Source organism: Phodopus roborovskii, unplaced genomic scaffold, assembly GCF_943737965.1.
Source record: "Phodopus roborovskii unplaced genomic scaffold, PHOROB, whole genome shotgun sequence".
Classification (NCBI taxonomy): Eukaryota; Metazoa; Chordata; class Mammalia; order Rodentia; family Cricetidae; genus Phodopus; species Phodopus roborovskii.
This window is the reverse complement of record NW_026126622.1, coordinates 1,430,325-1,457,894: the sequence shown is the minus strand read 5'-3', so window position 1 is coordinate 1,457,894 and position 27,570 is coordinate 1,430,325. Positions and strand designations below refer to the sequence as shown.

Genomic DNA, 27,570 nt, shown 5'->3' with positions numbered 1-27,570 from the left:
AGGGATAATTATGAGCTACTAGATGAGGCAAAGACCAAGAAGCTGACCAATGCCATTAATTGCCTTGAATGTTATCTGTTTTCCAGGGACTGATTAAATAAGAACAGGTTTTCTCAGTTGGGAGAATGAGATCTTCAGACATTAAGAATTCAGGCTTTGGGAATTCTTTCTGTCTGAAGGGCAGAGGGTCTTTCCAGGGAGTTCAGCTAGGCAGCAAAAGCCCACAGCATCTGCTGGCCAAAATAATGCAGGTCATTCTTCAAAGAACCCTAGGCCTATCAGTAATTTAGTATCACATCAGCTCTCCCTAGGAACACAGCCCTCCACACAGCTCCAGACTCGCAGAAGCTGTACTAACCCTTCTGCTTAGGGGGTGGGGGTGGTTCCAGTTCTGGAGCACCAACAGCAGAAGAATCCATGAGCAATCTCAGGAGGACAGTGCCCCCCACCCTCGCAGCTTATAAGTGTTTTTTTTTTTTTTTTTTTTTCCTCTCTCTTCTTGCATTGCAGAGGATTATGTTGTAATGCTGGCAGAGAACAAACACATTGTTGCAAAGGACCTGCCAAGCATTTAATATACTTTAGTTTTCAGGATAGTCTCTACAATGAAGATTAGTGACTGCAGCTAAAGAGTGCATAGGGGCTACCGCTGTGTTGATGTCTCAACAAGGGTTCATGTGCACACAACTGGTGTGCCCATGTGGGCAGGCCCTGAGCTCTTCTACAACAGAAGGTAGCAGCTGGAGCGTCTAGATGTTCCCAGGACGGAGCCTTAGAGATGGCCCACTATGTTCCTGACATCTCCTCATCAATCCTCACTCCACCATTGGCTGAAGTCCCAGTGTCACTGTGGTGGAAGCCAATAGAACCAGTGTGACTGGCTGTGCTCTGCTGGGACCCAGTAAGAACTTTCAAACACTGTGACTCATGCTTCTTCAGTCACTTAGACTTGTGGTGAACCTTCCAGAATGTGGGACTCATTATAGGCAAGTCAATGTGGCCTTTCCCGCTTTCAAGATGTCTGTGTTCCTGAGAAGAAATCTGGGCAAGGATCAGAGTAAGAACTTATTCTGTGGAATCCAGTTGCAGAGATGGAGAAGTGATAAGAAAAGGAGTCAAGACCAGGCTACAGAAACCCATAGCTCATGGACCCTCAGACTGATAGCTGGGAAACCAGCATTGGACCCACTCAGACCCCCTGAACATGGGTCTCAATTAGAAGACCTGGGCAGTCTAAGGGACCTCTGACTGTGTAACCAGGATGCCAAAAAGGACTTTGGGAGCACATTCCCCATGGAGAGATACTCCCTTAGCCTAGAGGCAGGAGGGAGGGCCTAGATCCTACTCTAAACGACTTGACAGATTTTGATGATCCCTCCTGGAAGGCATCACCCTCCCTGTGGTGTGGGAGGGAGATGGGATAGGAGAGGGGTTGAGGAGCATGGGAGGAAGGGAAAAGGAACTGGGATCGATATGTAAAATAAGAAAAAATATATATATATATATATTATATAGATATAATAAAATTTAAAAAGAAAGAACTTATTCTGCCAACTTGTTTGGTTCACAGCAGTTAACCAGGCAGGCAGCTAGTTGTGCCTCCTGCTACCAGTGTGAGTGAGGCTGTGACACTTGGGGGCTGGGGGCATGCTCCCAGACAAGCCATGATTTCTGCTCCAGGCCTTGTGCATAAACAGGGGCACTCAAAACCATCAAGAGGGTCTTGTTCCAGTCACAACCTTTTCAAGCAATGCATCACCACTCCTAAAATGCGGGGATTTATCGCAATTTTGGGATAACAACCTTTAAAGAAAATATGGGCCTGTATTAGTCAGGGTTCCCTAGAACTTGTCAACAGTTCGGTCCTGGTTCCCTGGTTAGCAGAGTTTTCTCCTTTCCATGGTATGCAGCTCCTTCTTCCCAAGAGACAGAATCATTATTAGTGACTAAGATGAGAAGAGTAACATCTATTTTGAGGAATCCCTAACTCAGAAAATAATCCTTCCTATAGGATCCAAAGAATGACATTATTAAATTTGGTCTAGTCAGATCTTGGACTTTTTTAAAACCCCTCCCCATGTGATGGAATTTGGGTGACTTGCATGTAGATTTTCCTGTTGAGGCTCATGACATATGCATGTAGTTACTAGAGTATTGGAGACTCTCCCATTGAGGAAGCTTTACTCTTGGGCAGCCCTGCCTCTCCCTAAACACTGCAATTTCTCTTTTGTTATGAAATCCTTGCCAGACCCAGTGTGGCCCAAGAAAGATTTTGGGAAGCTTCATTCCTCAGGCAACAGAGCTTTCCATCCCAGACTGGTGAATACTCTGCCTTTCGAGCAGTTCCCCAGGCTTTCCTCTGAAGGTAAGAGGCTTTCAAAGGGCCCCACTACCTCCGGTGAAGTGAGGATCATCTCTCCCACTGATGGTTCTATGGAAATTTCTCCCAGGGCTGCTAACTGAATCTGTCTGCTTTAGCTGATGGATGGAGGCTTCCAGCTATCTGCAGGACAAGAAGTGGGAGGAGAAGCTGCCTTGCCTTGTCCAGTTCTTCTTATTCTCTTTCTGGCATGACCTAGACAGAGCCAGCATCAAGGAAGCCGTGGTGACAGACCTCTGCACAGAGTCCTTGGAAGGCCACTCAGATCCAGAATGTTCTGCCAGCCCACCCTTCAGGGTTCTACCTGGCGGCACCTACCCAGCCTTTTCCCTTTAGAGATCCAACACACCCTGCAAATCTAGTTCCCTTCTTTGACTGAACTTTGATCTGTCTCCTGGCACATCTGTGAAGCCTCTGCATCTCTCTCCATGAGAGTGCATGCTATCCACAGGGAGTTCCAGAGGGAGTTCCAGGACAGCCAGGCTATTCAGAGAAACCCTGTCTCAAAACAAAACAAAACAAACAGGAAAAAAAAAAGGAATTTGAAAGAAAATGTATGAGCCCTGACCAATACAGGCTCAAGATTTCTTTAAAGGTCTTTATCGGGTTGAAACAATCCAAGATCAAGGTCATCTGGGAACCTTAAAGGAGAAAATTCCTCCATCAGACTGGCCTTAAAGCAAGTCCATAGAGGCTTTTTCTTGGTTGGTGATTGGTGTGAGAGGGCCCAGCCCTCTATGGGCAGCACTATTTCTGGGTGTGTATATAAGAAAGTAAACATGAGCAACAAGGCAGTATGCAGGTTCCTCCATGGTGTCTCCTTCAGTTGCTGCCTCCAGGCTCCAGTTCTGACTGCCCTTCATGATGGACTGACTATAGGCTGGAAGGTAAAATACCCCTCCCCCCAGTTTTCTTTGGTTAAAGTGTTTATCAAAAAGACAGAAAAGCCCAACTAGGACACTCTCCCTCAGGATGAGGGTGGACAAACCAGCCTGCATGGGACTGCCACTGACATTAGGGGTCTTCTGAGTGATCTTGGTTCTTAGAAGTCAACTAAGGTGACATTAATGTGCAATGGTACAAAATTATTTGGAGAAAAGAAACGAAACTCCTCTCTGGAGGAAGATGATGTTTTACACCTCAGGTTATTCCCACCAACAATTTCAAAAATGCTTTACAGCATGCAATTAAATATGACCCGGCACCATGAAAAAATGACGGATACTCCATCCTTTCTTACCAGCTAATAGTACTCCCTCTTGGTCTCCTTCCTAAATGTTGTGCTAAACTTATACTTATGCCTGTTTACATATTTGCATATATACATGTATACATTACAGGTTAGGATCCTCATAGGAGGATAAGTGTGTTTGTGTGTGTGTGTGTGTGTTGTTTTTTGTTTTGTTTCCTTTCTGAGTTTGGATCACCTGGCTTAATAACATACTTTCCAAATTCCTACATTTTCCATCAAATTCCCTTTTTTTGTTGTTGTTGTTTGTTTTTGTTTTTGTTTTTTTGTTTTGTTTTGTTTTGTTTTTTGAGAAAGAGTTTCTCTGTGTAAGCCTCCTGGAATTCACTTTGCAGACCAGGCTGGGCTCGAACACAGAGATCCGACTGCCTCTGTCTGATGAGTGCTGGGATTAAAGGGATGTGCCACCACCTCCCAGAAAATTCCATTTTTCTTTACAGCTGAATAATAACCATCTTTTCACCATGTACTACATTTACATCCTCTATTTGTTGATGGACGTCCAGGCTCATCCCATGTCCTTGCTATTGTAAATACAGCAGCAGAAAATATGGATGTGAAAACATCTCCCCAGCAATTATGGCATTTTCTGGGTGTGTGCCTGGGGGGTAGAAGAGCTGGGTTGTCACTTGGTAGTTCTATTTTTACTGTTTTGAGGACCGTCCAACCTGTTTCCCACAGAGTATGTTAATTTGCACTCCCACCAGCAGCGAAAAGTGTTCCCTTTTCCTCACATCTTTCCCAACATTTGTCAGAGCTTAGTCCTGGCCATTCTGAATGGGGAGAGCTGGTGTCCCAAAATAGTTTAAATTTGTATTTCCCTGATGACTATGGATGCTGGAAAGATTTTTTAAAGCAGTTATTGGGTATTTCAGTTTCCTCTTTTTGAAAACTTTCTATTAAAGTCATTAGTGTGTTTGTTGACTGGCAGTTATAATTCTTTAATGTTTAATTTCTGCAGAGCTTTGCAAATTCTGTATATCAGCCCCTTGTCTGCAGTGTGGCTGGTGTGTATTGCCCCCCTCCACTCCATGGGCTGTCTGTGTGCTCTGCTGATGGCTTCCAATGCTGTGAGGAAACTTTTAAGTTTTATATCATCCTTCTCTTGATGCCTAGGACTGGTTCCTGTTCTGTTCAGAAAGTCCTTACCTGTCTCAAAGTCTTGAAGAGCATCCCTATGTTTTCCTCCAGCAGTTTCAGGGTTTACAGCTTTCAGCCAAGGTCTTTGATCCACTTTTAACTGATTTTTGTTCAAGGTGAAAGCTATGAATCTTATTTTACCCTTCTGCAAGTAGGTAGCCAGTCTGTCAAACTGGCTTTCTTTCCTTTTGTCAAAAACGGCATTGTCAGTTTCATCTCAGGCCTCTTTCTTCTCCATTCTTCAATCTGTTTTTATTCCAGTACCGGGCTCTTTATCAATGCAGCTCTGTAGTGTATAATTTGAGGTCAGGTATTGCAATACCTCCATGTTCTCATTCCTTGGGATTGTATTGGTTTTTGTGGTCTTTTGTGATTTCACATGAATTCTTGGAATGTTTTAGAGCTATGAAATATGAAATTGGAATTCTGATGGTCATACCTTAAATCTATAGATCAGGCTGGATGTGGTGGTGCACACCTTTAATTTAACACTTTGAAGATGGAGACAGGTAGATCTCTGTGAGTTTGAGGTCAGCCTGGTCTACATAGTGAATTTCAGGACAACCAGGACTACACAGAGAGGGACTGTCTCATAAAAACAAAGAAATAAAAATAATCTGTAGATTAATTTTGCCAGCCTAGCGACATGGAAGATCTTTGTATCAGCTAGAGTCATCTTTGGCTTTATTTTTAAGTGACCTGAAGAGTTCTTTTCAGAGGTCTTTCACTTTGTTGGTTAGACTTATCTCTCGGTACTTAATATTATTTTGTAAGAAAGAAAGGATGCAAGCAAAAGATACATAAGTCACGAAAGAGTCTATAGCCAAGTTTTTTTCTAGTTTCAACTCTGATTTTTTTTTTTTTTTTTTTTTTTTTTTTGTGGTGCATAGGTGAATAAAATGTACTTGATGGTGAAAGTGAAAAACCCTGATTGAAGTTTCCACAGCTTCTGAGTGGCCATTCTAACAGTGTAGAAGGTCATCGAGATGTGTGGAGTTTGCACTGGTCAAGTGTTTGAGTGACAACCTTAAATTATCTGTGAGATATTTTTATTTCTGCATTCATAAGTGATTTTGTTTAATAAAGCTGTGAAAAGAATTTGTAGAAATAACAGGTAGAAAAAATACAAAGATGCTCCTAGAGGTTAAGACCTCAGAATTTATGAGTATAGTTAAGAGTGAGCACAGTGAATGCTAGCCAGAAAAAGGCAGCCTCACACAGCAGCTGCTGTCCTCCACCCTCTACAGCAGGTCTCCCCACTCCATTCTACCACCCCATGATCACATCTGCCTTTTAACAAAAAAACAAGAAAGAAAAATGAGGTATGCAAAAGGCAAGTGAGAACTGCAGCCCCCCTCCCCAAAAGACAGAGGGAGGGGGAGAGGGAGACACATACAGAGAGAGATAGAGACAGAGAAAGAGAGGAAGGGAGGGAGGGAGGGAGGGAGAGAACCTGCAACTGTGTTAAAGATTTTATATTCCCAAATGACTAAATGTCTAGGTTAAGGGGAGTCAAAATGTTGCAGACTAGAATCAGATAATCTTAAGCTATTTTTGGTCCCTTTGGAAGTCTTGCATTCCTCACTGTGACTATCCTTGTGGCTATCAAAACCTTACTATGTATTCTTAGCAAACCACTAGCTTCCGCCAATCCCAAATCTAACGATGCCATCAGACAACACCTGAAACCTACATCAGCATCTCTGCACTTTGTTGTAACCCTCCTATGTCCCCACAATGGATTTGATTTATAACTTTCTATGTTCTATAACTAAGAGAATGCCATGTAAAAGGTTTCATGGTGGAACACAGTATGGGAAACCTGAATCTGTTCCTTAACTATGTCACTCATATTTAATTCCAAGATCAACTCAACTCTTACTTCCTTTCAAGTGAGTCACACACACACACACACACACACACACACACACACACACACACACGGAGAGAGAGAGAGAGAGAGAGAGAGAGAGAGAGAGAGAGAGAGAGAAGGCAATTGGTAGAATCAGGCTTTACTCAACTGTAAAGTCACAGATTAAAGTAAAAGTATAGGGGAAGTTTTATCATGCTAATACTAATCAGAAGAATGCTAGAGTCACTTTAATAATTTCAGATGGAACCATCTTCAGGAAGAGACAAAGAGGAAGTAATTGATGACAAAGGGTCTGCTCTACAAGAGGCCAAAACTACCCATTGAATGTGTAGATGCCTAATGACAAGACGTCAGTCTGTAGGAGACAGAACCTGGTGAAGCTGCAGGGGCCAATACACAGATCTACCATAGCAACTGAGAGCACAAAATACCTCTGTCAGTGATTTAGAATTATAACTGCCAAAGAAAATCAATAAGGGCTAGTAGTAAAGGCATAACTGAGATCACCCTCAGACTGCAACTAGACATGAAAGACTCCATTCACTACTGCAGAATGCCTGAATACACACACTCCTGAAGGTGTACTGAAGGAGATTGTATTCTGAGACATGAGCTGGACCTCCTTGGTGTGGCTCTCAGACCTCACCAGAGAAGTCTCTCTGTGCAGCAGACATAGCAGACACTCACACCTGGCCAAAGAGTAGAAAGCACATGTCAGTGCAGGGCTCAGCCACAAATAGATGGCTCAGGGACCATCTCAGAAGAGAAGGCAGCAGGACTGTAACAATCAGAATTTGGGGAAGACCACAGCAGAATAGGCTCTTCTAGGCCAGACTGCTGAACTCATGAACCCACAGCTGTGGTTGCCTGGACATGATCAAGCCAGTCAACAATCTAGCATGGATGGCACATGAGCCCTGACCACAGCTGAGGACTTAGTGACAGTAAGTGGCTTCTGAGGAAGGGCCAGTTTACTTTAAGGGTGGGGCTCCTGGTAGGCCAATCATGCTGTAGCCCTTGCCTTATATCCATGAGTATAGTAAGAGGGCTGTAAAATTGGACTCAGTGGATTACAATTTTTAAAAAAAGACATGAGGTTGGGAAAGGGTGGGTATATAGAGGTGGATCTGGAAGGAGTTAAGGGGAAGAAAGGGTGAATGTGATAAAATATAGTGTTTTCATATATGAAATTTTCAAAACTAATAAAATATATTGAAAAATAAAATTCCAATACATTTAAGAACATAAATTGAATCAAACCAGAAAACAGTGAAGAAAATGTAGCTAGGAAATCCCCAAATATTTGGAGAGCAAACAACTCACTTTAAGTGGCAATCTTTTCAGAGAATGGACCCTGAATGAATGATTAATAAATAACTCATTTTATAATGTTAGTGTTACCCTAATAACAAAACCAGGTGAACAATGAGCCAAGTTCCTAGAGTACAATCAAAGTGAGGGAGGAATGATAATAAGAACAAAGGAGTCAAGATTATGATGATGGGGAAACTCACAGAATCAGCTGACCCGAGCTAGTGAGAGATCACTGATTCAGGTCTGACAAATGGGGATCCCACATAAGACCAAACTAGATTCCCTTAATATAGGTGACAATGTTGTGACTGGGACAATATATGAGGCCACTGGCAATGGGTCCAAGATCTAACACTAATGCACAAACTGACTTAATGGAGGCCATTCTATATGGAGAGATGTCTTGCTCAGCCTAGACACTGGGGTGTGGAGGTAGAGAGGTGCCTTGGTCCTGCCTCAACTAGATGATGGGACTTAATAGACTTTCTAGGGGCCTTACCTTCTCCATGGAGCAGAGGGAGTAGAGAGAGTGGGAGGAGTGGAGGGAGGGGGAACTGGGATTGGAATGTAAAAAATAAATTAATAAAAAAGATTTTTAAAAATGCAAAAACTGGTAACTATTATGAGGCATGAAAACTACATACCAGCATTTCTCATAAATGTAAATGATTTTTTCTTAACATAATATTAGTAAATTAAATCCATTTAAAATGGTGAAGTTAGATTTATTCCAGATATGCAAGGCTGGGTTCCACATTAATGTAATTAATTAATGTAATATACCATATTGACAAATTAAAGAAAACATCCATATAATCATATCAGCAAATGCCAAAAAACCATTTGAGAAGATTCAACATTCACATAATGATAAAAAGAAACCTCTCCAAGAAATAATAGAGAGGGTTTACCACAGCTTATGAGCAATGCCTCCAGCTCACTTCACATGTAATGACATGGAGGCAGAATTTTCCCACTAGAAATAGGGGCAAGACAAAATGTGTCCTAGTCCTCTTCAGGGGACACCATTGTTTTTTAAAGTCATACTGAAAATCATAGCAAATGTGCCAAGATAAAAGGAAAATAAGGCATATCAGTGGAAAGAAGCAAAAATGTTCACAGATGACTTGATGATCTTCAAGAAATTAAAAGAGTGACAGTAAGGTTGAAATATTGAAATGATTTCAAGAAATTTGTAGGATGTACTGGTAATAGACAAAATTGGCTGTTTCCACATGTGCAAGGAATGAATTGGCTTTGAAATGGAAAACACAGTCCCATTTACATTAGTACCCAAATGAAGTATCTAGAGACAAACTTAGCAAAAGACGCATAAGAAAGTGGCAGTGGCGACACACACCTTTAATCCCCACTCTTCGGGAGGCAGAGGCAGGCAGATCTCTGTGAGTTCAAGGCCAGCCTGGTCTACCTAGTAAATTCTAGGACAGGCTCCAAAGCTACACAGAGAAACTTTGTCTCAAAAAAACAAAAACAAAACAAAACAAAAACATGTATAAGAAAAAGAGGAGAGTCTAGACATGGTGGCACATGAGTTTAGTCCCAGCACTTGGGAGGTAGAGGCAGGCTGATGCCTGTGAGTTCAAAGTCAGCCTGGTCTACCGAGTTCTAGGACATCCAAAGCTACATAGTGTGACCCTATCTCAAAACCCGAAAGGAGTGAAGGAAGGAAGAAAAGAAGGAAGGAAGGAAGGAGACCACAAGGAAAACTGTAAAACTCAAATGAAAGAAAGAAATCAAGTTTTAAACAGTTGAAGAGCTATCTCATGCTCTCAGATAGGAGGACACAACAACCTTAGGGTATCATTTCCTTTCAACATGATCTCTAGAGTCCAATCAAATTTTGAAAATACAAGTTACTTTTGAATACTGACAGACTATAGAGAGGCAGAATACCTGAAGGAGAAGAAAGAAGAAGAGGGGGAAGAATGAGGAAGAGGAGGATGAAAGAATAGGAGGCCAAATTGGGGGGGAGGGAGAACAAATTGATGGCCTAGGATCCGCATGGAATGAAGTCATCGCATTAGGCCCAAATAACCAATTCTAACTAGTGGAAAGATCTGGAAAGCTCACCAAAGATGCAGGGATGGGGAAACAGCCCTGTGGAAAGATGCTCAGCACCATGTACCAGGCACAGCATGAACTTCAAACAGCACTGAAACATCTCCAAGAGTAACTAAAATGCAAAAAGTGACAACCACTGATGGATGCAGATGGACAACTCTCCTTGCCACTGTTTTTAAGTGGCTCTTTGAAGAGCAAACAGGCAGCCTCTTATGAGCTAAACATTGTCTTGCCACATGCCCTGGTGGTGGAATGAATTCACAACTTAAATGTCCAGCCAGACATAATGGGTGTAACTCTTGGTCTTTGTAGGCAGAGAGCTAAGAGGAACGCCACAAGTTAGAGGCCAGCCTGGTCTACATAAACAAGTTCCAGTCCAGCCAGGGTTATAAAGTGGGATCCTGTCTCAAAGGACCAACAAACAAAGCTTATGTCTGTACAAAAACCTGCATACAGATGCTTATGGCAACTTGTTCACAATTGCCAAAAGGCTGAAACAAACAAGGTGCTGTTCAATGGGTGAACACTGCAAGTCACATAAGGTAGTATTGTCATCACTAAATAAGAACAAGGCAGGCACAGATACTGAGGACCTTAGAGCAAGTCATTTCATAAGAGAAGCCAGTCCGAGAGGGCTACACACAGTGTAGTCCAGCCCTAAGGTGTGGGTTCAGGGAGATGGTAGTAAGGATGGGTATGTTGGCTAGAGCACAGGACACTTATTCTGAAGTCTCTATTGTGTGTGTGTTGATATTAGAGAATGTCTGTTGACTCATTTCTCTCTTACCACATTTGCATGAACTCTGAGGCTCAAACTTAGGCCATCAGGCTTCTGCAATTGTCACCTTCACTAACTGAGCTACTGAGGTAGATAAAGGGGTCGAGCTCCTGAGGTCTCTGCTGATAGGGTTAGAGGGACTGGGATCCCAAGATCTGGATTGCCCAGGGAGCTAATACTCACTTTGATAACTTAGCTAGCTAGAATTCTAGGTAACAATATAAGTGTAGGAAAAAAGTATCAGCCTTTCAATAGAAAGAAAAACAACAAAAACATTTAATCAATTACAAAAAGAGACAGAGAGACGAGAAGCTCAAACATAACACACATGCAATACTATAAATGTTTAACATAAAATGTCATGCTTTATATTTCAAAAATCTCAAACTACCACATACCGTTTATAACCTGCTTATAATTTAAAGCTGTAGAAATCTTGAAATAAAAAAGAACAAAAGAGAGAAAATTCATTTAAGCCAGTGGTTCTCGACCTTCCTAATGCTAAGACCCTCAGTACAATTCCTCATGTAGTAAAATCTTTTGCTGCTACTGCATAATCGTAATTTTGCTACTGATATGAATCATAATGTAAACATCTGATATGCAGGATATCTGATATGTGACCCTTGTGAGAGGGATGTTTGACTCCTAAATGGGTTGCAACCCACAGATTGAGAACCACTTACATAGGTAAAAAGCATAAAGCAAAAGAATTAGCAATACAAAGAGATATACTAGAAGTCTGATACATATATAAGATGGAACACTACTCAGCTCTGTGGAAAATTAAATTAGAAAATTTGTGGGAAAAATGAATGGACATAGAACATACATTGGGGTTACTCAATCTCAGGAAAAAAGAAATCTAGATATGTTCTCTCCCGTTATGTATATACTGTAGACATGTATATCAGTAAACAAACAGATGCATGGGTGTGACACAACATAGAATGAAGAACAAGAAAGGCAATGAGGAAAACCAGAACTCAGGTGAAAGACACGTGAGCTGTGACAAAGTATAGGAAGCTATTGGCGTCATGGAATTCCTGTCATGGAATTTTCAGTTTTTATGGTAGATACATGCACTAAAAATGTAATCAATAGTGAAAGTAAAAATCCAAAGAGAAACTTCATGGCTTCAAAATGGTTATTCTTGCCTGTACGACATACAGGCCTTGGGTCTGGATAGCTGCCACATTAACCTCACTTGCATTTGCCAGATCTTTACAATAAGTGGTTTGTTTTTTCAAAGTAATTTACCAATAGACATGCTACCATGTAAGGGGGAAATCTCATGGGGCCCCACCCTAAGCAGAGAACTACAGGCAACTGAGGAATGCTAGGAGGGAGTCTTCCCCAGGAATTAACCCAGTAATTGGTTATTAAGTACCAATTGGTCAGCCCTAAAATATGTACATACAAGTAACATCAAATGGACTGTGTGAGGGAAAAGGGCCAGCCAAAGAAACACACCCCAAGCAGAGCCAAAGAAACACACTTTGTCCCTAGAATCAGAGCCAGTGAATGAGATACACCCTGAGCCTAAAATTAGAGCCAAAACTCTAAAAGTACCAGTTAAAGAAACATACTGTTGGCCCTGAAACCAGAGCCAAATCTGACCCTAAACCTGAGCAGAAGACCAACCAATCCCTGATCAGGAGAGCTAGCCAATCTGAGCTCAGGGATTGAAATCTGACCAATCCCCACCCTGGAAATCTCCTCCCTGGAAAAACCCTACCCTTAAGAAGTCCTCTATAAACCCTGTGCCTGTTCAGCTTGTGGTTGTGCGGCTGCCCAGCTGTCCTCTGCCACTTGGTAGAAGGCAGCCACTCTCCTAGATTCTCCCCTCCCAATACATGTCTCCAATTAGAAGGTTTGGGTGAGCAGAGATGACCCTGGGCAGAGTGGTGCAAGGCTGTAAACCTTCCACTAGCTAAGCAGAGCTGTTACATTGCTCTCCCAGGGACTGGAACTGAACTGTACCAACTTTGCCAGACCCTCTCCTGCCTGAGCAGAGCTGTTACATTGGGAAGCCGTTCCCTGGAGCTGGAGAAGCCCTCTCCTACCAGAGCAGAGCTGATACACTGAGGTGGTCTTTCCCTGAAGCAGGGCTGTAAGCCTATGCTTACTGTGACCTGTGGTGTTCCTTGACTCACGATTGCCAGAATACCTTTCCATCTGATCCGTCGTAATTCTCACACTAAGCAGGTGGTATTTACATATTTATGCATACATATGTATATGTCACAGTAATGAAGAAAAAGTGGGTGGGGTTGAAGGGAGGAAAAGGAAGGGGGAAATGATGTAATTATATTCTAATTTTCAAAAACATAAAAAAGTTGGGGCTCAAGAAATGGCTCAGAGCACTTTTCCAGAGGATCCAGGTTCAATTACCAGCAATCACATGGAGTTCTGTAACTCTGGTTCCAGGGGACCTGGCACCCTCGCATACACATACACACAGGCAAAACACCAATGCACATAAAATAAAAATAAATCTTCATATGTGTGTGTTTATTCATTATTCTTACAAAAATAAAGAGAAAAAAATTCAGTTTACCAAGGTGTTTCATGTGTGTACACCTTTCAAGCAGAGGAAAAATGTTTTGATTTTTCTCTGCACCTTCCAAATGGGTCCACACCACCTTCACAGCTGCAGAAGCTGGTGGGAAAGATTCAAACTCCCACATCTCCCCAATGGAGAAACTGAAAGATTTGCCCCTGCTGAGTGGGTATGTGAATGCCCTTGGCTTGGGTTTCTGGGCAGTTGCGTTGATAATGGCAAAGGGCACATTGCAAAACTTAGCTCACAGACCTCTTTGGAAGTCATTACACATGTATTTCTGAGTCTGTTATGTGGGGACCTCCTATGGGCAGCTGCCATCTGGCTGCAGTTCAGTATTGCACAAGGGCTACCTATCACCAGGAAAGTCTCTCTCTCTGTCTCTGTCTCTCTCTCTACCCCACCACCACTCTGTGTGTGTGTGTGTGTGTGTGTGTGTGTGTGTGTGTGTGTGTGTGTGTGTGTTTGCTAGGAATCAAAGAATCAAAACCAGGCACATGCTCTCCCACTAAGCTGTGGTAAGCCTGCAGAAATCATGTTAAGGGCTGAATTTCTGGAGAAGCCAAGTTTATGAGCAGTAAGGCTCAGGCAAGAGAATTATGAATGACAGCCAGCCCTGTTCCGCAAGAGAAAGAAGGTGGGCGCAGTGGGGTATGCAGAGAAAACTGACAGGGACAGAGCTCTGTGACAGCTGAGGACAGACAGGCAGCTGAGGGAGTCTCAGGACAGCTTCAGCTTTACAGTATTCCTGAGCTGCATAACAACTTAAGCCTCCTATAACTGCCTGTTGAGGGACAGGGGGCAGTCACAAAAGGGACAGGCTAGTGAACAGGAGGATTTTTGTGTGTGTGTGAGAGAGAGAGAGACAGAGAGAGAGAGAGAATGGAAGGTGGTGTGTAGCTGTTTCATTTTGACTGAAATGCCTCTCTCTGATGTGCTGGGAAGCAAGGCCTACCCATCTTACAAGAAGTCCTGACTCGGAGGCCCTCCCTGGCGTTACATAAGAGGTGGCAACAATGGGTCAGAGTGATGATTCCAGCCAATTCCAGCCTGGTGAGCCATTGAGTTTATTGGGATTACTTGCAGAAGCCACCTCTATCTGGGGAAACTGAAATGGTCTTCCCAGGAAGTCACGCCCACAGTGGAGCCTCAGAACTCCCAGAAACAAGTAAGAGCTCCAGTGTCAGGAATCTTTGTCTCCAAGAACACAAGCTAACATGGTTCAAATGCTAAAACAGAGCTGTTTCTACTGGGTCCCCATTGGCTGGTGAGGTAAATGCCAGAGATCCATCCCATTCCCAGAAGGGAAGAAGAACAGGATTCTGTCTCAGAACCATGAAGTCACCTGCACTGGATAGTCTTATGTCAACTTGGCACATGCGAGAGTCATCTGAGAGGAAGGGACTTTAACTGGAAAATTGCCTTTGTACAATTGAGCTGTAGGCAAGTTTATAGGGCATTTTCTGAACTCCAGATTGATGTGGGCCCAGCCTGTTGTGGATGGAGCCACCCAGGGCTGGTGGTTCTGGGAGCTGAAAGAAAGCAGAATAAGCAAACCATGGTGAGCAAGCCAGCAGGCAGTGCACCTCCATGGCCTCTATATCCAGCTCCTACCTCCGGGTTCCTCCACTGTTTGAGTTCTTGCCCTAACTGCCTTCAAGGACAAACAGTGATGTGGAAATGTAAGGGAAACCAATGCTTTCCTCCCAGAATTATTTTGGGCATAGTGTTTCACAGCAATAGAAACCCTAAGACACAACTCATCACTGAAAGCCCCACCCCAAGCAGGTTCTGGGCTTAAGTGAGAGCCAAGGGCATCTTCATGGGAGGTGAACTATGCTGTCACATGGGGTCCAGTAACAATGGCTCCATATTCAGATTCATACTCTGCTGCTGTCTTGAATTTTTTTGAAAATTTTTCAGACAAGAAGGCATTCATGTTGTTTTTGTGCTATAACCAACAAATGTCACAGCAGATCTCTGATAGATGTCCCTCCAGTGGCAAACCATGGTACCCCATCACCACCACCAAGTGCCAAAGGCTTGCCTGCTGTTGGAGTGGTGGCCTCCTCTGGAGTTTGCAGGGTGGAGACAACTCCAGTCCAAGAGGGATTTAGGCTCCTTTGTCACAAGCAAGCTTTATTCTTCTAAGTGACTCATGCACCTTGGCTAACTGGCTAAGCTGCCTCTCCACTGTGGGTCAACTCAGGGGACTCCCAGAGCTTGGAGTGTCTCCTGCCACAGAGGCTTGGAAGGAAAGCTAGGAACTCTTGTGCTGCTGTTAGTCTAGCAACAGTACCCAACCTTGTGCTAACTGGTCAGCCAGTCCAGCCGGTGGATTTGGCACTCATCCCTTTAAATTCCCTTTAAATGGCCTACCTTCCCCTGCTGGTGAGCCAGGCTCTCCAGCTTAGCACTCTGCTGCCCCCACCTGGCTGTCTTCAGAGCCAACCTGACCCCTAGCTGTAATTTGCTTTCTATAAAAGTATTAATCAAATTGCTGCTTTTTTTTTTTAGTCAAAATACTGACCTGCACAAATGTCAATTAGAACCCACATAGACAAATTCCATTAGTTGTAGGAGTTTTATAAGGAGTGGTGGGAAGCCATAGAGGAGTGAAAACATTAGAAGGACAATCCTTAAAGACATTCAGTGTATGCTAAAGATAGCCAGAGGGCTGTGGTGGCTCTTGGGGCATGTGGCACCTGGCCCACTGCTTAGAAAACTCCAGAGATCGTGATGTGACACCCTGATCCACCTTGACAGAACTCTTTCCTTGACAAGCTCTGTGGCCTCCTAGAGCCTTAGCTATCACTTATGTGATCTTGGCACCCAGCCCCTTCTCCTCCATGTCACATAATGGGGCCTGGTCTTCAGCAAAGGTGTACTTGGTGGGTACAGTTATTCCTAGGTACCCAAGGGTAACTGGTTACAGGGCTCCAGGGTCTGCAAGTGCTTTATACGGGACAAAGCTGTGTGTACATAAGACCTATATGCATTCTTTAAGACATATCTGGATGACAAAGAATACCCACAAAAACACACAAGCTCTGTGTACATATTGTGTGAAGATGCACATACATGTATCTTGGTGTTGCTAGGGCTTGAACCCAGATCTTCCCACATACTAAGTCACTGAGCTACACTCTAAGCCCTAAATATCACACAAACCATGCTATCCTCTAGTAGATAACAATAAGAAAATGTCTACTTAAATCTGTGGTTTCAAGCCAGAGGACATAAAGGACTCATGACACATCAGTGTACTTCCCTGTGGGTCAGAAAATAGGTCTTTCCCAGAGCTGTGGGGCTGTCTGTGCCTTAGGCCAGTCTTGGGACCCAGAAATTGAAAGGACCTGCCCCCATGCCCTGTGTGATATCTGGCCTTTTGCACCACAACAGCCAGGATGAAGAGATGAGATGGGCCGGATCAGCGGAGGGAGGGGAAGATGGAGTCCATGAGCTAAGGTCCTAGACTGAGAACCCTTTCACCCTTGGTGCTTTCACACCTTCATCCTCAGCCTCAGCCCAGGCCTTGTTTGCCCTTACCTCTCTCTGGGCTGCCCATGAGGGCCATTCTTCCCTCTTCACTGAAATGGTTTGATGCTGGTAGCTGGGCTCAGTAGCCAGACCTGCTTTTTCCAGGATCAAAGTCTTATTGACAGCCATTAATCACATGAAAGCAGACATTCCGGGGGCATTGGGCCCACCAGATGCTGTGCGGCTGCCTGAGCCATTAGGAAGATTATGCTTGGACCCAGCCAGCATCCAGCACCCGTGGTCTGGGGATGTGGGGCTAAGCTCTTGATCTTTAAGCAGGATCTGCACATGCACTTCCTTGTTGCCCTCTCTGTAACAGCCCCTGATTTCTCTGCAAAAGGATCTTATCTCCCCAAGCAGATGTGAAGATCCCTTCTCACTGGCCATGCCCACCTCAGAGCATATCTTTCTAGCTTAATGCCCAGCCACACTGGTAAAGTGGGGGCTCTGCCCTCCCTCATACTGGAGACTCTGCCAGGCCCAAAGCAGGTGGCTGGTCCTATAGGTGCCAGAGTAGGAAAGACTGAGCCTGAGTACTAGGCCTAAGGGGAATTGGAAGGACCTCGCAGGCCAACAGTGATAGCACACGTCCCTCTGCACACTGGGCTGGCCACTTCCAGCAGACTTATCCTGGACACACTACTGCCCAGTCTGAAGTGACTTTGGGGCTGAGGCTCAGTGTTTCAGCTCTCCAATCTAGCTCTACTCCAAATTCTGTCAGGTGTGATCCATTTCTCTTACTGACTACACAAAAAGCCCTACTATTGGACTATGAAGGTATTGGCTGCCATCAGAAGGAGTTCCAGCAGGCAGCAACCCTTTTGCTAGTAACCATGACAACTAATAGTAAAAAGCACATTTGTTTCAGAGGACTCAGGATATGTCAGATCCTGCAGAAACATGAATGTGGTGAACAAGAGAGTCCCTTTCCTTGTGGGGTCCTCTTGGGTCTGTGAAATACTCATGGGAATGGATGATTCAGAGACAAGGGCCCTGAGGAATGAACTAAGTGGGCCAGTGGCTGCCTGGGATGAGGCTGCCAGGGACAGAGACCAGCTGGTATTCAGGGCCCTCTCAGGCCAGCTGGTTGGAGCAGCTGGAGGTCCATGCGGCTGGAATGAATAAGTGGAATATGGCCAGGGAAGGCTGTGTTGGGCCTAGCAAGACAGGGGTAAGCCATCCATGTTCACTGTGTTCCTCATTCCTGAGCCCCATCGCCTCCAAAATGTCTTGACTGATTCTAAGAGTATTACACTGTAGGGTCTACAGCTCCTAGAAGATCAGTGGGACGGCTCAATAAGCAGGGAGCTTGCCACACAAGCATGTGGACCCGAGTTTAGATGCTGAGAGCCTGGGTAAACCCCAGTGTGGTGCTGAGAGTCTATAATTTCAGTGCCTCTGTAGAGAGATGGGAAATGCAGACAGGAGCATCTCTGGAAGCTCTCTGGCCAGCTAGCCTGACACACAGTATAAAGCAGCAAAAAACAAAACTCTGCCTTAAACACAGTGAGGACTGGCACTTGGGCTGATTTCTGACCTCCATTGGGTGCTACAGTACAAGTGTGAGCACGCGCGCGCGCGCACACACACACACACACACACACACACACACAGACAGAGAGACAGAGAGAGAGAGAGAGAGGGAGAGAGAGAGAGAATAAAAAATAAAACACAAAAGGGCATGACAATTGTGCAGTTGGGTTTCAAGACTCTTAGAAGACCAGATACACCTCAGTGTGGATTATTTTGAGCGAGTTATTTTGGAAAACCCTGAACAAAAGCAATTCTTTGAAAATGGAGCAGAAGCAGCCCTTTCCAGATGGAAAACACACATCCATGAAGGAATCTCCACGCTTGGCATGGCTTCTCCTCACTAGGAAGCAAAGGTGACTCTATGTCATAAGAAATTCTCATTGATGAGGCTGGAGAAATGGCTCAGCAGATAACAGCATACACTGCTCTTACAGAGAGCCTGAGTTCAGTTCCCAGCACCCATGAAGGGTGGCTCGTAGCTCCCTGAAACTCCAGTCCCAGGAGACCCAGAACTGTCCTCTGGCTTCAGAGAGCACCCACATTCATGTCAATAACCTTCTTCCAGACACACACACACACACACACACACACACACACACGTGCAGAATAAGCTCTGCCTTATTTGCACAGACCTTTGCCCATATACCCTTTTCTGACTTTATTCAAGAGCCATGTGTCAATCTGGGGTGGAGAAAAGATTTTGGAGCTGTGTGAGCTCCTCTGAGTTTTCTCCTGTGTATACAGCAGGTGGCCCTGTCATTAAACATCTGTTCCAGTCACTTGTATTAATCTGCCTCTTGCTGCAGGGAGTCTCAGCACAGAGAATGCAAGAAAAAAATTGACTCTCCTCCCCCATATCCTATGTTAGAAACACTGCCAAGATCCCTGGATGTGTGTACCTCCCCACACACACACATACACACCCTGGCTTCAGTAGTACACACTCCCTTGAACAAAGAACTCTGCAGGTAATATACCACCAAAGCTAATAGCTAATATAGGCTTCTTGGGAGAAAGAAGAAAGCTCAAAAGGCAAACACCTTCATATACCTCAGAGTGTCATGCTGTGCATAATAGAGCTATACAATTTTTATCTGTCAGTTTAAGAATTAAAAAATAAGGCTGGAGAGAGGGCACAATGAGTAGCTAAGAGTTCTTGGCATGCAAACACGAGAAACTGTTCAAATCTCAGAGCCCACACTTAGAAAGCTTGCTGTGGCAGCTTGTGTTTGCAATCCCAGTGTTCCAACAGTAAGATGGGAGGTGGGGACAGGTGAATTTCTGGAAGCTAGGGAGCCTGTCTGCCACTCACTGTGTGGAGTGATACCAGGGGCTGTCCTCTGACTTTCACACACACTACCCACACTTTTATGTCAGAAGATGTAATATGCTCATGTGCCATATAGACACCACACACACACACACACACACACACACACACACACACACACACACAGAGCGGGGCGTTGGGGGAGGAGATAAAGAGATGGGGGAGAGAGAGAGACACAGCGAAGGAGAGAAAGAGAGAATAAAAAATAAATCTGTAAGAACCCTTAAGAATCTGTTGTACCCATGGACATATATGAATAAAATAACAGAAATGCAAGCCAGAGAGACTCTAAACTGACTGAAGTGATATAGCTGAGACATGTTTAGTTTTGTATTAGCCAAGACCAAGATGCTCTGCCAATAAATCCCTTGTACATACACCAGCATGGCAGTGGGAAGGGTGTGGCCCCTCCTTCCTTGGAGAGGGAGGGGTTCTGCTTCCTGTAGATGGGTGGTGAGGTGGGAAGAGCTGCCAGAGCTCCCTGGTGTCCCCAGGCAGTAAGCTGCCTCACCCAGCAGCTTCTGCTATGCTGAGCTTCTACAAACAGGAACTTTTGTCTTTGGCTTGGAATACACGCCACAGGTTGTTTTCAGCTTTCAGTGCTCATAGGGACTTTTCCTCCAGCAGCCATGCCCAGCTTCTGCCGAACCATCTCACGGTTCGAGTTTGGCTGTTTCTAAAGATAACCGTGATGCCATCTCAATTTGCTCAAAAGTTAAATCCCAAGTTGCTCTTTCCCTGCAAACTTCCTTTAGTCTTGGGTCAACGATCTATCAAAGCTCACAGCCAGCTGCCAATGAAACCCAGGGCCCAGGGAACCAGCAGGCACTGGGACACCTTCTCCCTTCAGACATCCCTCACACTTGTCTCTATTTCTCTCTGTCCCAAGTCTCAAACTCTTTAGCCTGTACACTGGCTGTTCCCTCCAGCCTGATGCTCTTCCTGTGGGGGATCTGCACAGCTCCCTTTTCCAGCCTTTAGGCATTTGCTCAGTGTACCTCCTACTCTGATGTCCAGCAGGTAGCATAGCTGACTCCCTGAAGAAATCTTCTCCTGGAGGGAGGAGCTGCTACTGTTTTCTGACTTGACATTCTAGACTCCCAGCTCCAGGGAGGCTGCTGGGCACGCAGCAACGCTGGCATGTGCTTGTGAGAGAAAGGAGGCATGCATCTATTAAAGACCAGCCTTTGTCCAAACACCACAATGGGTCTGCAGAGAAAACTAACAAAGAACAAGCCACAAATAGCTCCCTCACTACAAGCAATTTCTGTGCTTGTTTAGGGGTTTTTCTTGTTCAGTTGGTGTAGACTACTACTATACAAGAGTAGTCTCCTCACATAACTCGGATGGAAACTGAAGGCATCTTTGGTGAAGGACACAGGAAAGTCCACCTTGTCGATGAGGAAATTAGGCTCAGAGAGATTGCATAAGTTTCCCGTAATCACACAGCAAAACCCTAAGCAGGCAAGGGCAGACCATCGATGTGAAAGCTCTGTATGTGGAATGCCATGGCAACCTAGATTCACCCAGAGCCACATCTCAGCTCTATGTAGGAGGGAACCACGGGGGATGCGAGCAGGTGCAAGAGGCTGGGAAGGCCTGGCTAGATGCCAGCTTTGGAGCGGCTCTGCCCATCTCCAAATCCCAGAGGCAAGGGATGAAACCAGCCAGAGTGGAGCCAGAAGCCTGGAGGGAAAGCTGTGGCCCACTCTGGAGGACAGGGTTGCCAGGAGTGTGGGGTACAGTTGCAGAGTCCAGAGGCTGTGCTATGCACAGGTACATCTATGACCTGACCATGTGTTGGGGGTGGGGGGAGCATCTGCTGGCTTTAAGGTGGGGTAGGGGGAAAAGGGGAATTTTAGAAGTCCCTGACAGCCACCAAAATCATCCGGATCTCTAAAGAGCCACCTCTGGCTCTGCCTCGGAGGACAGGGCATCACGGCTCAGAGGAGGGCGCATGCGTGTTCTCTGCATCAATACATTGTTGAAGGCCATGAGCATCAGAATCGATGCCCATGCTGCCTCCTGAATCTCAGGGCCTTTATGCAGATACTCGCTGCAGCTGAGGTGGGCCCTGTGCTCCAACAACCTGTCTCCAACTCACGTTCTGTAAATGTCAATTCTGAAAACTGAACATTTTCGTATGGGGAATGCTGACAGTTTCTTAGTGACTTTGGATGGCAACATTTTTTTTCTTCTGTCTGTCTTTCAGGAACACTTTGGTGTCCTCTGCTTGGTGAAGCCTCTAGAACAGTATTTCTCAATCTTTGGATTGCAACCCCAGATATTAACTTTATGATTCACAACAGTAGCAAAATTACAGTTATGAAGTAACAATGAAATAATTGTATGGTTGGGGGTCACCACAACATGAGGAACTGTGTTAAAGTGTCACAGCATTAGGAGGGCCGAGAACCACTGCTCTAGGTAGTGCTGGGTAGTGGGAGGGAGAAGCCATCTTCCATGTTATGCCAGACTGGAGCTTTCACCAGGGTTCATCCTGGAGAACCAACTCTCCCGTTCCCTGCGCCCTAACATGATGCTTCCTAGCCTGGTCTCCATCAATGGTCATGTGGTCCCTCACAAGGAAAACATTTCTTTCTGGGTCTCTGCTGAATGCAGGCTTCAGTTTTCCAGGCTTAGCAGAGCCTTCAGTGTTCTGATGTGCCCTGTAGGGCTCTCACAGTGTACTGATTGTGTTGGTTTGGGCTAGAATAGTCTTCCCGGGATGACTAGACTTAGGCTGGGATGGGGTTTCTATGAGGTCTGAACAATGAATACCTCAATTGGTCCCAAGTCACCTGCATCTTTTTCTTAGGCCTTAGACCCTCCAGAAGCACAGGGCTACCACCAAGGCTCTTTTCCTATGTGCTCCTGCAGCCTGTAGGGGAGTGGCTTAGCCAGTGTCACACAGTCCCTCATGTGATATGTACCCAGTAGAGACACCCTTTGGAGGTCTCCAGGCTCTCATGGGAAGTTCAATAAACATTAGAAGCCAGGCCGGGGACATCCCTCAGCCCTGGCCTGCCTCGTGATGCTCCCAACTGTCACACCTTCTCATCCTCTTGCCAGGGCACGAAGGACCCTGTCCCCACCTGGATCTGCTGTGTTGGATGCTTCCACTGCCTGCGATACCCTGCATAGGACAAAACTTCAGATTAACATGAAAACCTACTGGGGTCCCCCAGATTCCAGCCATGCACCCTGAGAATCGAGGTGACCTCAAGGCTCTAGGTCCCCTGCTTGGTTACTAAGATGAGTAATGGCTCTTGTTCCCTTGAGCCGAAGTGGGTTTGCTACTGAAGATGCTACAAATGGAATACAAATGGTGGTGGGGTACAGAGGGCTTTGGGGTGCAAAGGGTGGCGGGGCATAGAGGGTGGTGGGGTGCAGAGGGCAGGGTAAGTTGGCCAGTCCCCTGTGTGCAGCTTCTGGACTGAGAAAGTGAAGGATGGCTAAACCAGTGTTGTGGAGTAGTTTCTCTGTGGTGGTGGCAGGCTGTGTGCCTGAGAGCTTTCCTGGCTACACCTGGCTAATCTGAGAAGCATGAAAACGTCTCTCAATTGTGAAGTCAACACTTTGATTTTAAAGTCATACAAAAAGGTTAACTAACAGCTGAGCCCCATTAAAAAAAGAAAAGGAAAAAAAAAAAAAAAAAAAAAAAGGAAGGAGGCCAAAAAAAGGAATTTATATGTAGCACACAAAAGAAAATTATAGACAGAGCTAACCACCTCTTTCCTGAAGAGACGTCACACTGTGTTTAGAATCTCTTTGTGTGTTTTGGAGTTTCTATGAGAGGCTTATGGTTTCAGTGGCATCCGTTGTTGTGGGGTTTGTCTGTGTTGATACAAGTGATGTGGCTTGTTCATTTTAAGTGCTGTATAGCAGTCCATTGAGAGCAGCAGAAGCCTCAGCACCTAGGTCCTGGTTTGCTACAGCTTGCAATGTGGGTGTGAGCATTTTGTGAATTTCCTTGAGTACCTGTGCTGGAATTTTCTAAGGGAATCTAAGGTAAAGTTGCTGGGTTGTGCTACCATTTAATTTGTTCAAGACCTTGATCTTCAACTCTGAACATCATCTACACTGTTTAGCTGAGTAGAATGTAAGCACTGCTTCCATGGCCCACTTGGCCACCTGGAGACTTTTGCTACAGAAGGTTGACTAAGGAAAGCTGGGCCTCCTGGACCAGAGGCAGCCATCCTTTGTTCACTGATTCAGGTCCACAGGCTTGGGGGGGGGGGGTCGTGGTTGTTGAGGCCAAGGGAAATGCTGCCTAGCAGGAAGAGCTGACCAGCCAGGTCAAAGGTCAAAGTGCCTTTTACAACAGTGGGGCCAGGCATAACCACCCTCAGAAGAGCACCAAGCTCCCAAGGACCAAAAGGAGGCTTATGAAAACACATACTTTTACACACATGGAACTTGTTTCTCAGTGCCCCTTTACAGATTAACTTTCTTAAAGTCCTACATACTGGTGGGCATTGAGGCTTACCCCTGTATTCCAAGCACTGGGGAGACTGAGGCAGGAGGGTTGCTTTGAGTTCGAGACCAGCCTGGACTACAGTGTAAGACTCCTACACTGTGAAACCAAAACAACAATCCTAAAAACCATCGTTCATTTCCCCTTCGGTGCTCTCATTCTTGGCCTGAGAATTGTCATAAGAAGACCAGGGGCAAACCGAGCACTGAACATTTAACCAGGTCAGGTTCTGGCAGGGAGGGACTGGAGAGCTCAGATTTTGGGGTTGGGAGGAATACAGGAACCCAGGGCTTCTTACATGCAATTCACATGCTCTGATACTGGACCACACTGCCAGCCCATGCAAAAGGTCACCATAAATTGTCATGGGATGAGGTCTCCTTGGAAGGGGTGTCCTTTTCTTTCTTTTTTTTTTTTTTTAATACGTCTATTTATTTTACATCCTGGCCTCAGCCTCTCCCCCACACATCCTACCCCCATTCCCTCTCCCCACTCTCCCCTCCCACTCTCTCAATCTCAGCCTCTTCTGTCACTATCCAGGAAAGGGCAGGTCTCCCATGGGTATCAACAAAACATGGCATATCAATTGCAGTAAGAGTACACCTCCCCGTGTATTAAGGCTGGGCAAGACAACCCAGTATGAGAGCATTCTTTTCTAAAATGTAAAGTAAAATTAAGGAAGTGTGCAATCCTGGAAAATCGTGGGGGGAGAGGGAAAGGGAGGACAGGAGGGGAGAAGGGGAAGGGAAATGGGGGGAGGAAAGAGGAGGAAGGTGCTAGTTTTTAGGGTTGACCATGCTCAAAGTGCTTCTCTTCTGTGCTGAGCCCCCATAAGCAGACACCCAGACTCTGCTACACCACTAAGCTAAGCACCAGGCAGAGGGTGGTCAGAGTTCCAGAACAGCACAGCCTGCTTCCTTTCAGCACTTATAGGTTAGAATGAGCAACTGTGTTCAGGGGAGGAGGGCCTTGCAGCACCATGTGTGTGCAGCCGCACAACTAGTGGCATGTGGATGTAGTGTTCCTGCCAAGTGTGGTGGTAGATTTGTGAATGTTAATTCATAAGACATGGCAGCTGAGCAGGCAGGCTCTGGAGAAAGAATATTGACTCTCACAGGCCTGGGGGGACAGAGAGATATACTCCACCCACCAGTAGCACCTGGGGGTGGATCTTCTCTACTTTTTGAAACTAGGAAAAGCCTAAACTATTTTTTAAAAAAAACATAGTCTCCTATTTTCTGTTTGTGTTTTCAGGTTCCTGGGACATCAGACACTGGGAGATACCTGGCTGGATTCATTCTCAGCTGTTTATGTGAACAGAGGGCCACAACCTGGCCAGCTCCTAAATGATGACCCAGGGTTCTGCTAGAGCCAAACACCTTCCCCAGGGCACTCACCAGGCTCACACTGTTGCCCTGGCTTCTGTCCCTAGAGGGTGCCCTATAGGGGAAGTGTCTTAGAAGGAACAGAGGATCAACACCACCCCACCAGCCATGGACTCAACAAGTATTCAGGAGCCTCTACCTCCTGGCTTGGGCTCTACTTGAGGTCAGCTGAGTAAAGATGACCAATCCAGGCCATGTGGGAAGAGTATATGCCTGATTGAGTATGGTCATGTCAAGGACACCAATGTCTCTGATTCATGGCTTTTACCTGGTCTAAGTATGGATGTTAATGAATAGGTGACCTTTGGCTAAAAAACAGTAGTGTGAACAATACAGAGCTTTCTAGTCCCAGACCACTGCATGGACACATCCCCTGAGGCTGCTCATCTGCAGAGACCACCTACTGAGGTTAGCTGCCAAGCCTTTTCCATACTGTATATAATAAACACAGATTAGCTGACCAGCCTTGTCTATACTGTATATAATAAACACAGATTAGATGATCAGCCTCCTTGTCCATACTGCGTAATAAACACAGATTAACTGACCAAACACAGAGTATCCAGGCTGTTGGTGGGTCTCCATCTGAGGGCATGGCCCACTGGATTCCAGCTCTACAGTTACTTGTGTCTGGTTTTCTTAATCTCCACTCACTCTCAGTCAGTTCCCAATACCCAGCTGTATGGGCCATGGTAACCTGGATCCAAAGGACCCCCTTCTTGCAGCCCAAGGATGGCTAGGGACACCCACTCCAGGGCTAGTGTTCAGTCACCTTCGACAGAAGACAAGTGAGCCTAATTGACACAGTAGGTGGCTTTTACCAAAGGGGACTTCCACACAGCCTGCTCTGTGGTCACAGAAACTCAAGCCCAGTTCAGGACTCACTCAGGGCCACCCTCCCCTCTTTTAGAAGCATCACTGTCCAGCTTCCTCTGGTATCCTCCACACCCTGAGGGTGAGGCCCATACTGCAGGCATCATATACTCCAAGTCTCCTCAGCAATGCTATGAATCTGTGAATAGAAATAAAGCAGGGCACAAGTGAAAGCCCTTACATGGTGCCCTGCGGTGTAGACAAAGGATATCATGGGTTACAGCCATGGGGACACTGCCCAGAGGTATCTGGGAAACATTCTGAGTGAGAGAATGGAAACAATAGACATGGGACAGAAAGATAGGAAATGCAGGGTTATAGCCTAAGAAGGGAGCTTGATGCAGTAGAGAGTATATATACACACAACACAAACACAACACACACATCCTACATACACACAAAACTCATATCCTACATACAATACACACATACAACACATATATACACAACACACTCAACATACACACAAAACACATACAATACATAGAACACACACATCCTACACACAAAACACACAACACATACACATTTAACACATACACACACAACACACTCAACCCACACAAAAAACACATACAATACACACAACACACACACACCATACACACACACACACACACACACACACACATACACACACACACACACCTGGAAGGCAACAGTCTATTGGAGCAACACTCAAACAGAACCTTTGTCCCTCTCCCCTGCTGTTCATCTGTCCTTGGGCCTCACATAATTCACTCACCTTCTGGGACCCCGATGTGGAACTCTTGAGTGAGCCACGCTTGAAGGAGCTGCTCATTTTCCTCAGGGACCCCATGGGTGCTTCTGCATTCCCTGTGAGGCCCAGTCCACTGCATGGAAGTCTCTAGTGGGTTGAGGCAAGAGACACACAGCTTTTTACCAGGCTGGGCACTGGGGCTCAGAGTGTGGGGTGAGATTGGTGGCTAGGTCAGCCAGCCCAGGAGGAGCTGAGCTAATTCCCACCCTCCTACTGGACTCCCATCCAGTGCTCAGAGACTAGATGGCTTCTGTACATCTGTAATCAGCTTT

The 27,570-nt window shown here is 45.4% G+C and overlaps 1 protein-coding gene across 1 annotated transcript in view; it reads right to left on the bottom strand.

Annotated features, from left to right (window-relative positions):
• The window catches only part of Trpm1 (transient receptor potential cation channel subfamily M member 1), a 114,645-nt gene extending 87,308 nt beyond the window's left edge, over positions 1–27,337 (bottom strand). Inside the window, exon 1 of the mRNA XM_051206478.1 lies at positions 27,263–27,337. Coding sequence (XP_051062435.1) covers positions 27,263–27,337 — 75 coding nt within the window. The remainder of the gene's footprint in view (positions 1–27,262) is intronic.
• Positions 27,338–27,570: the final 233 nt, after the last annotated feature.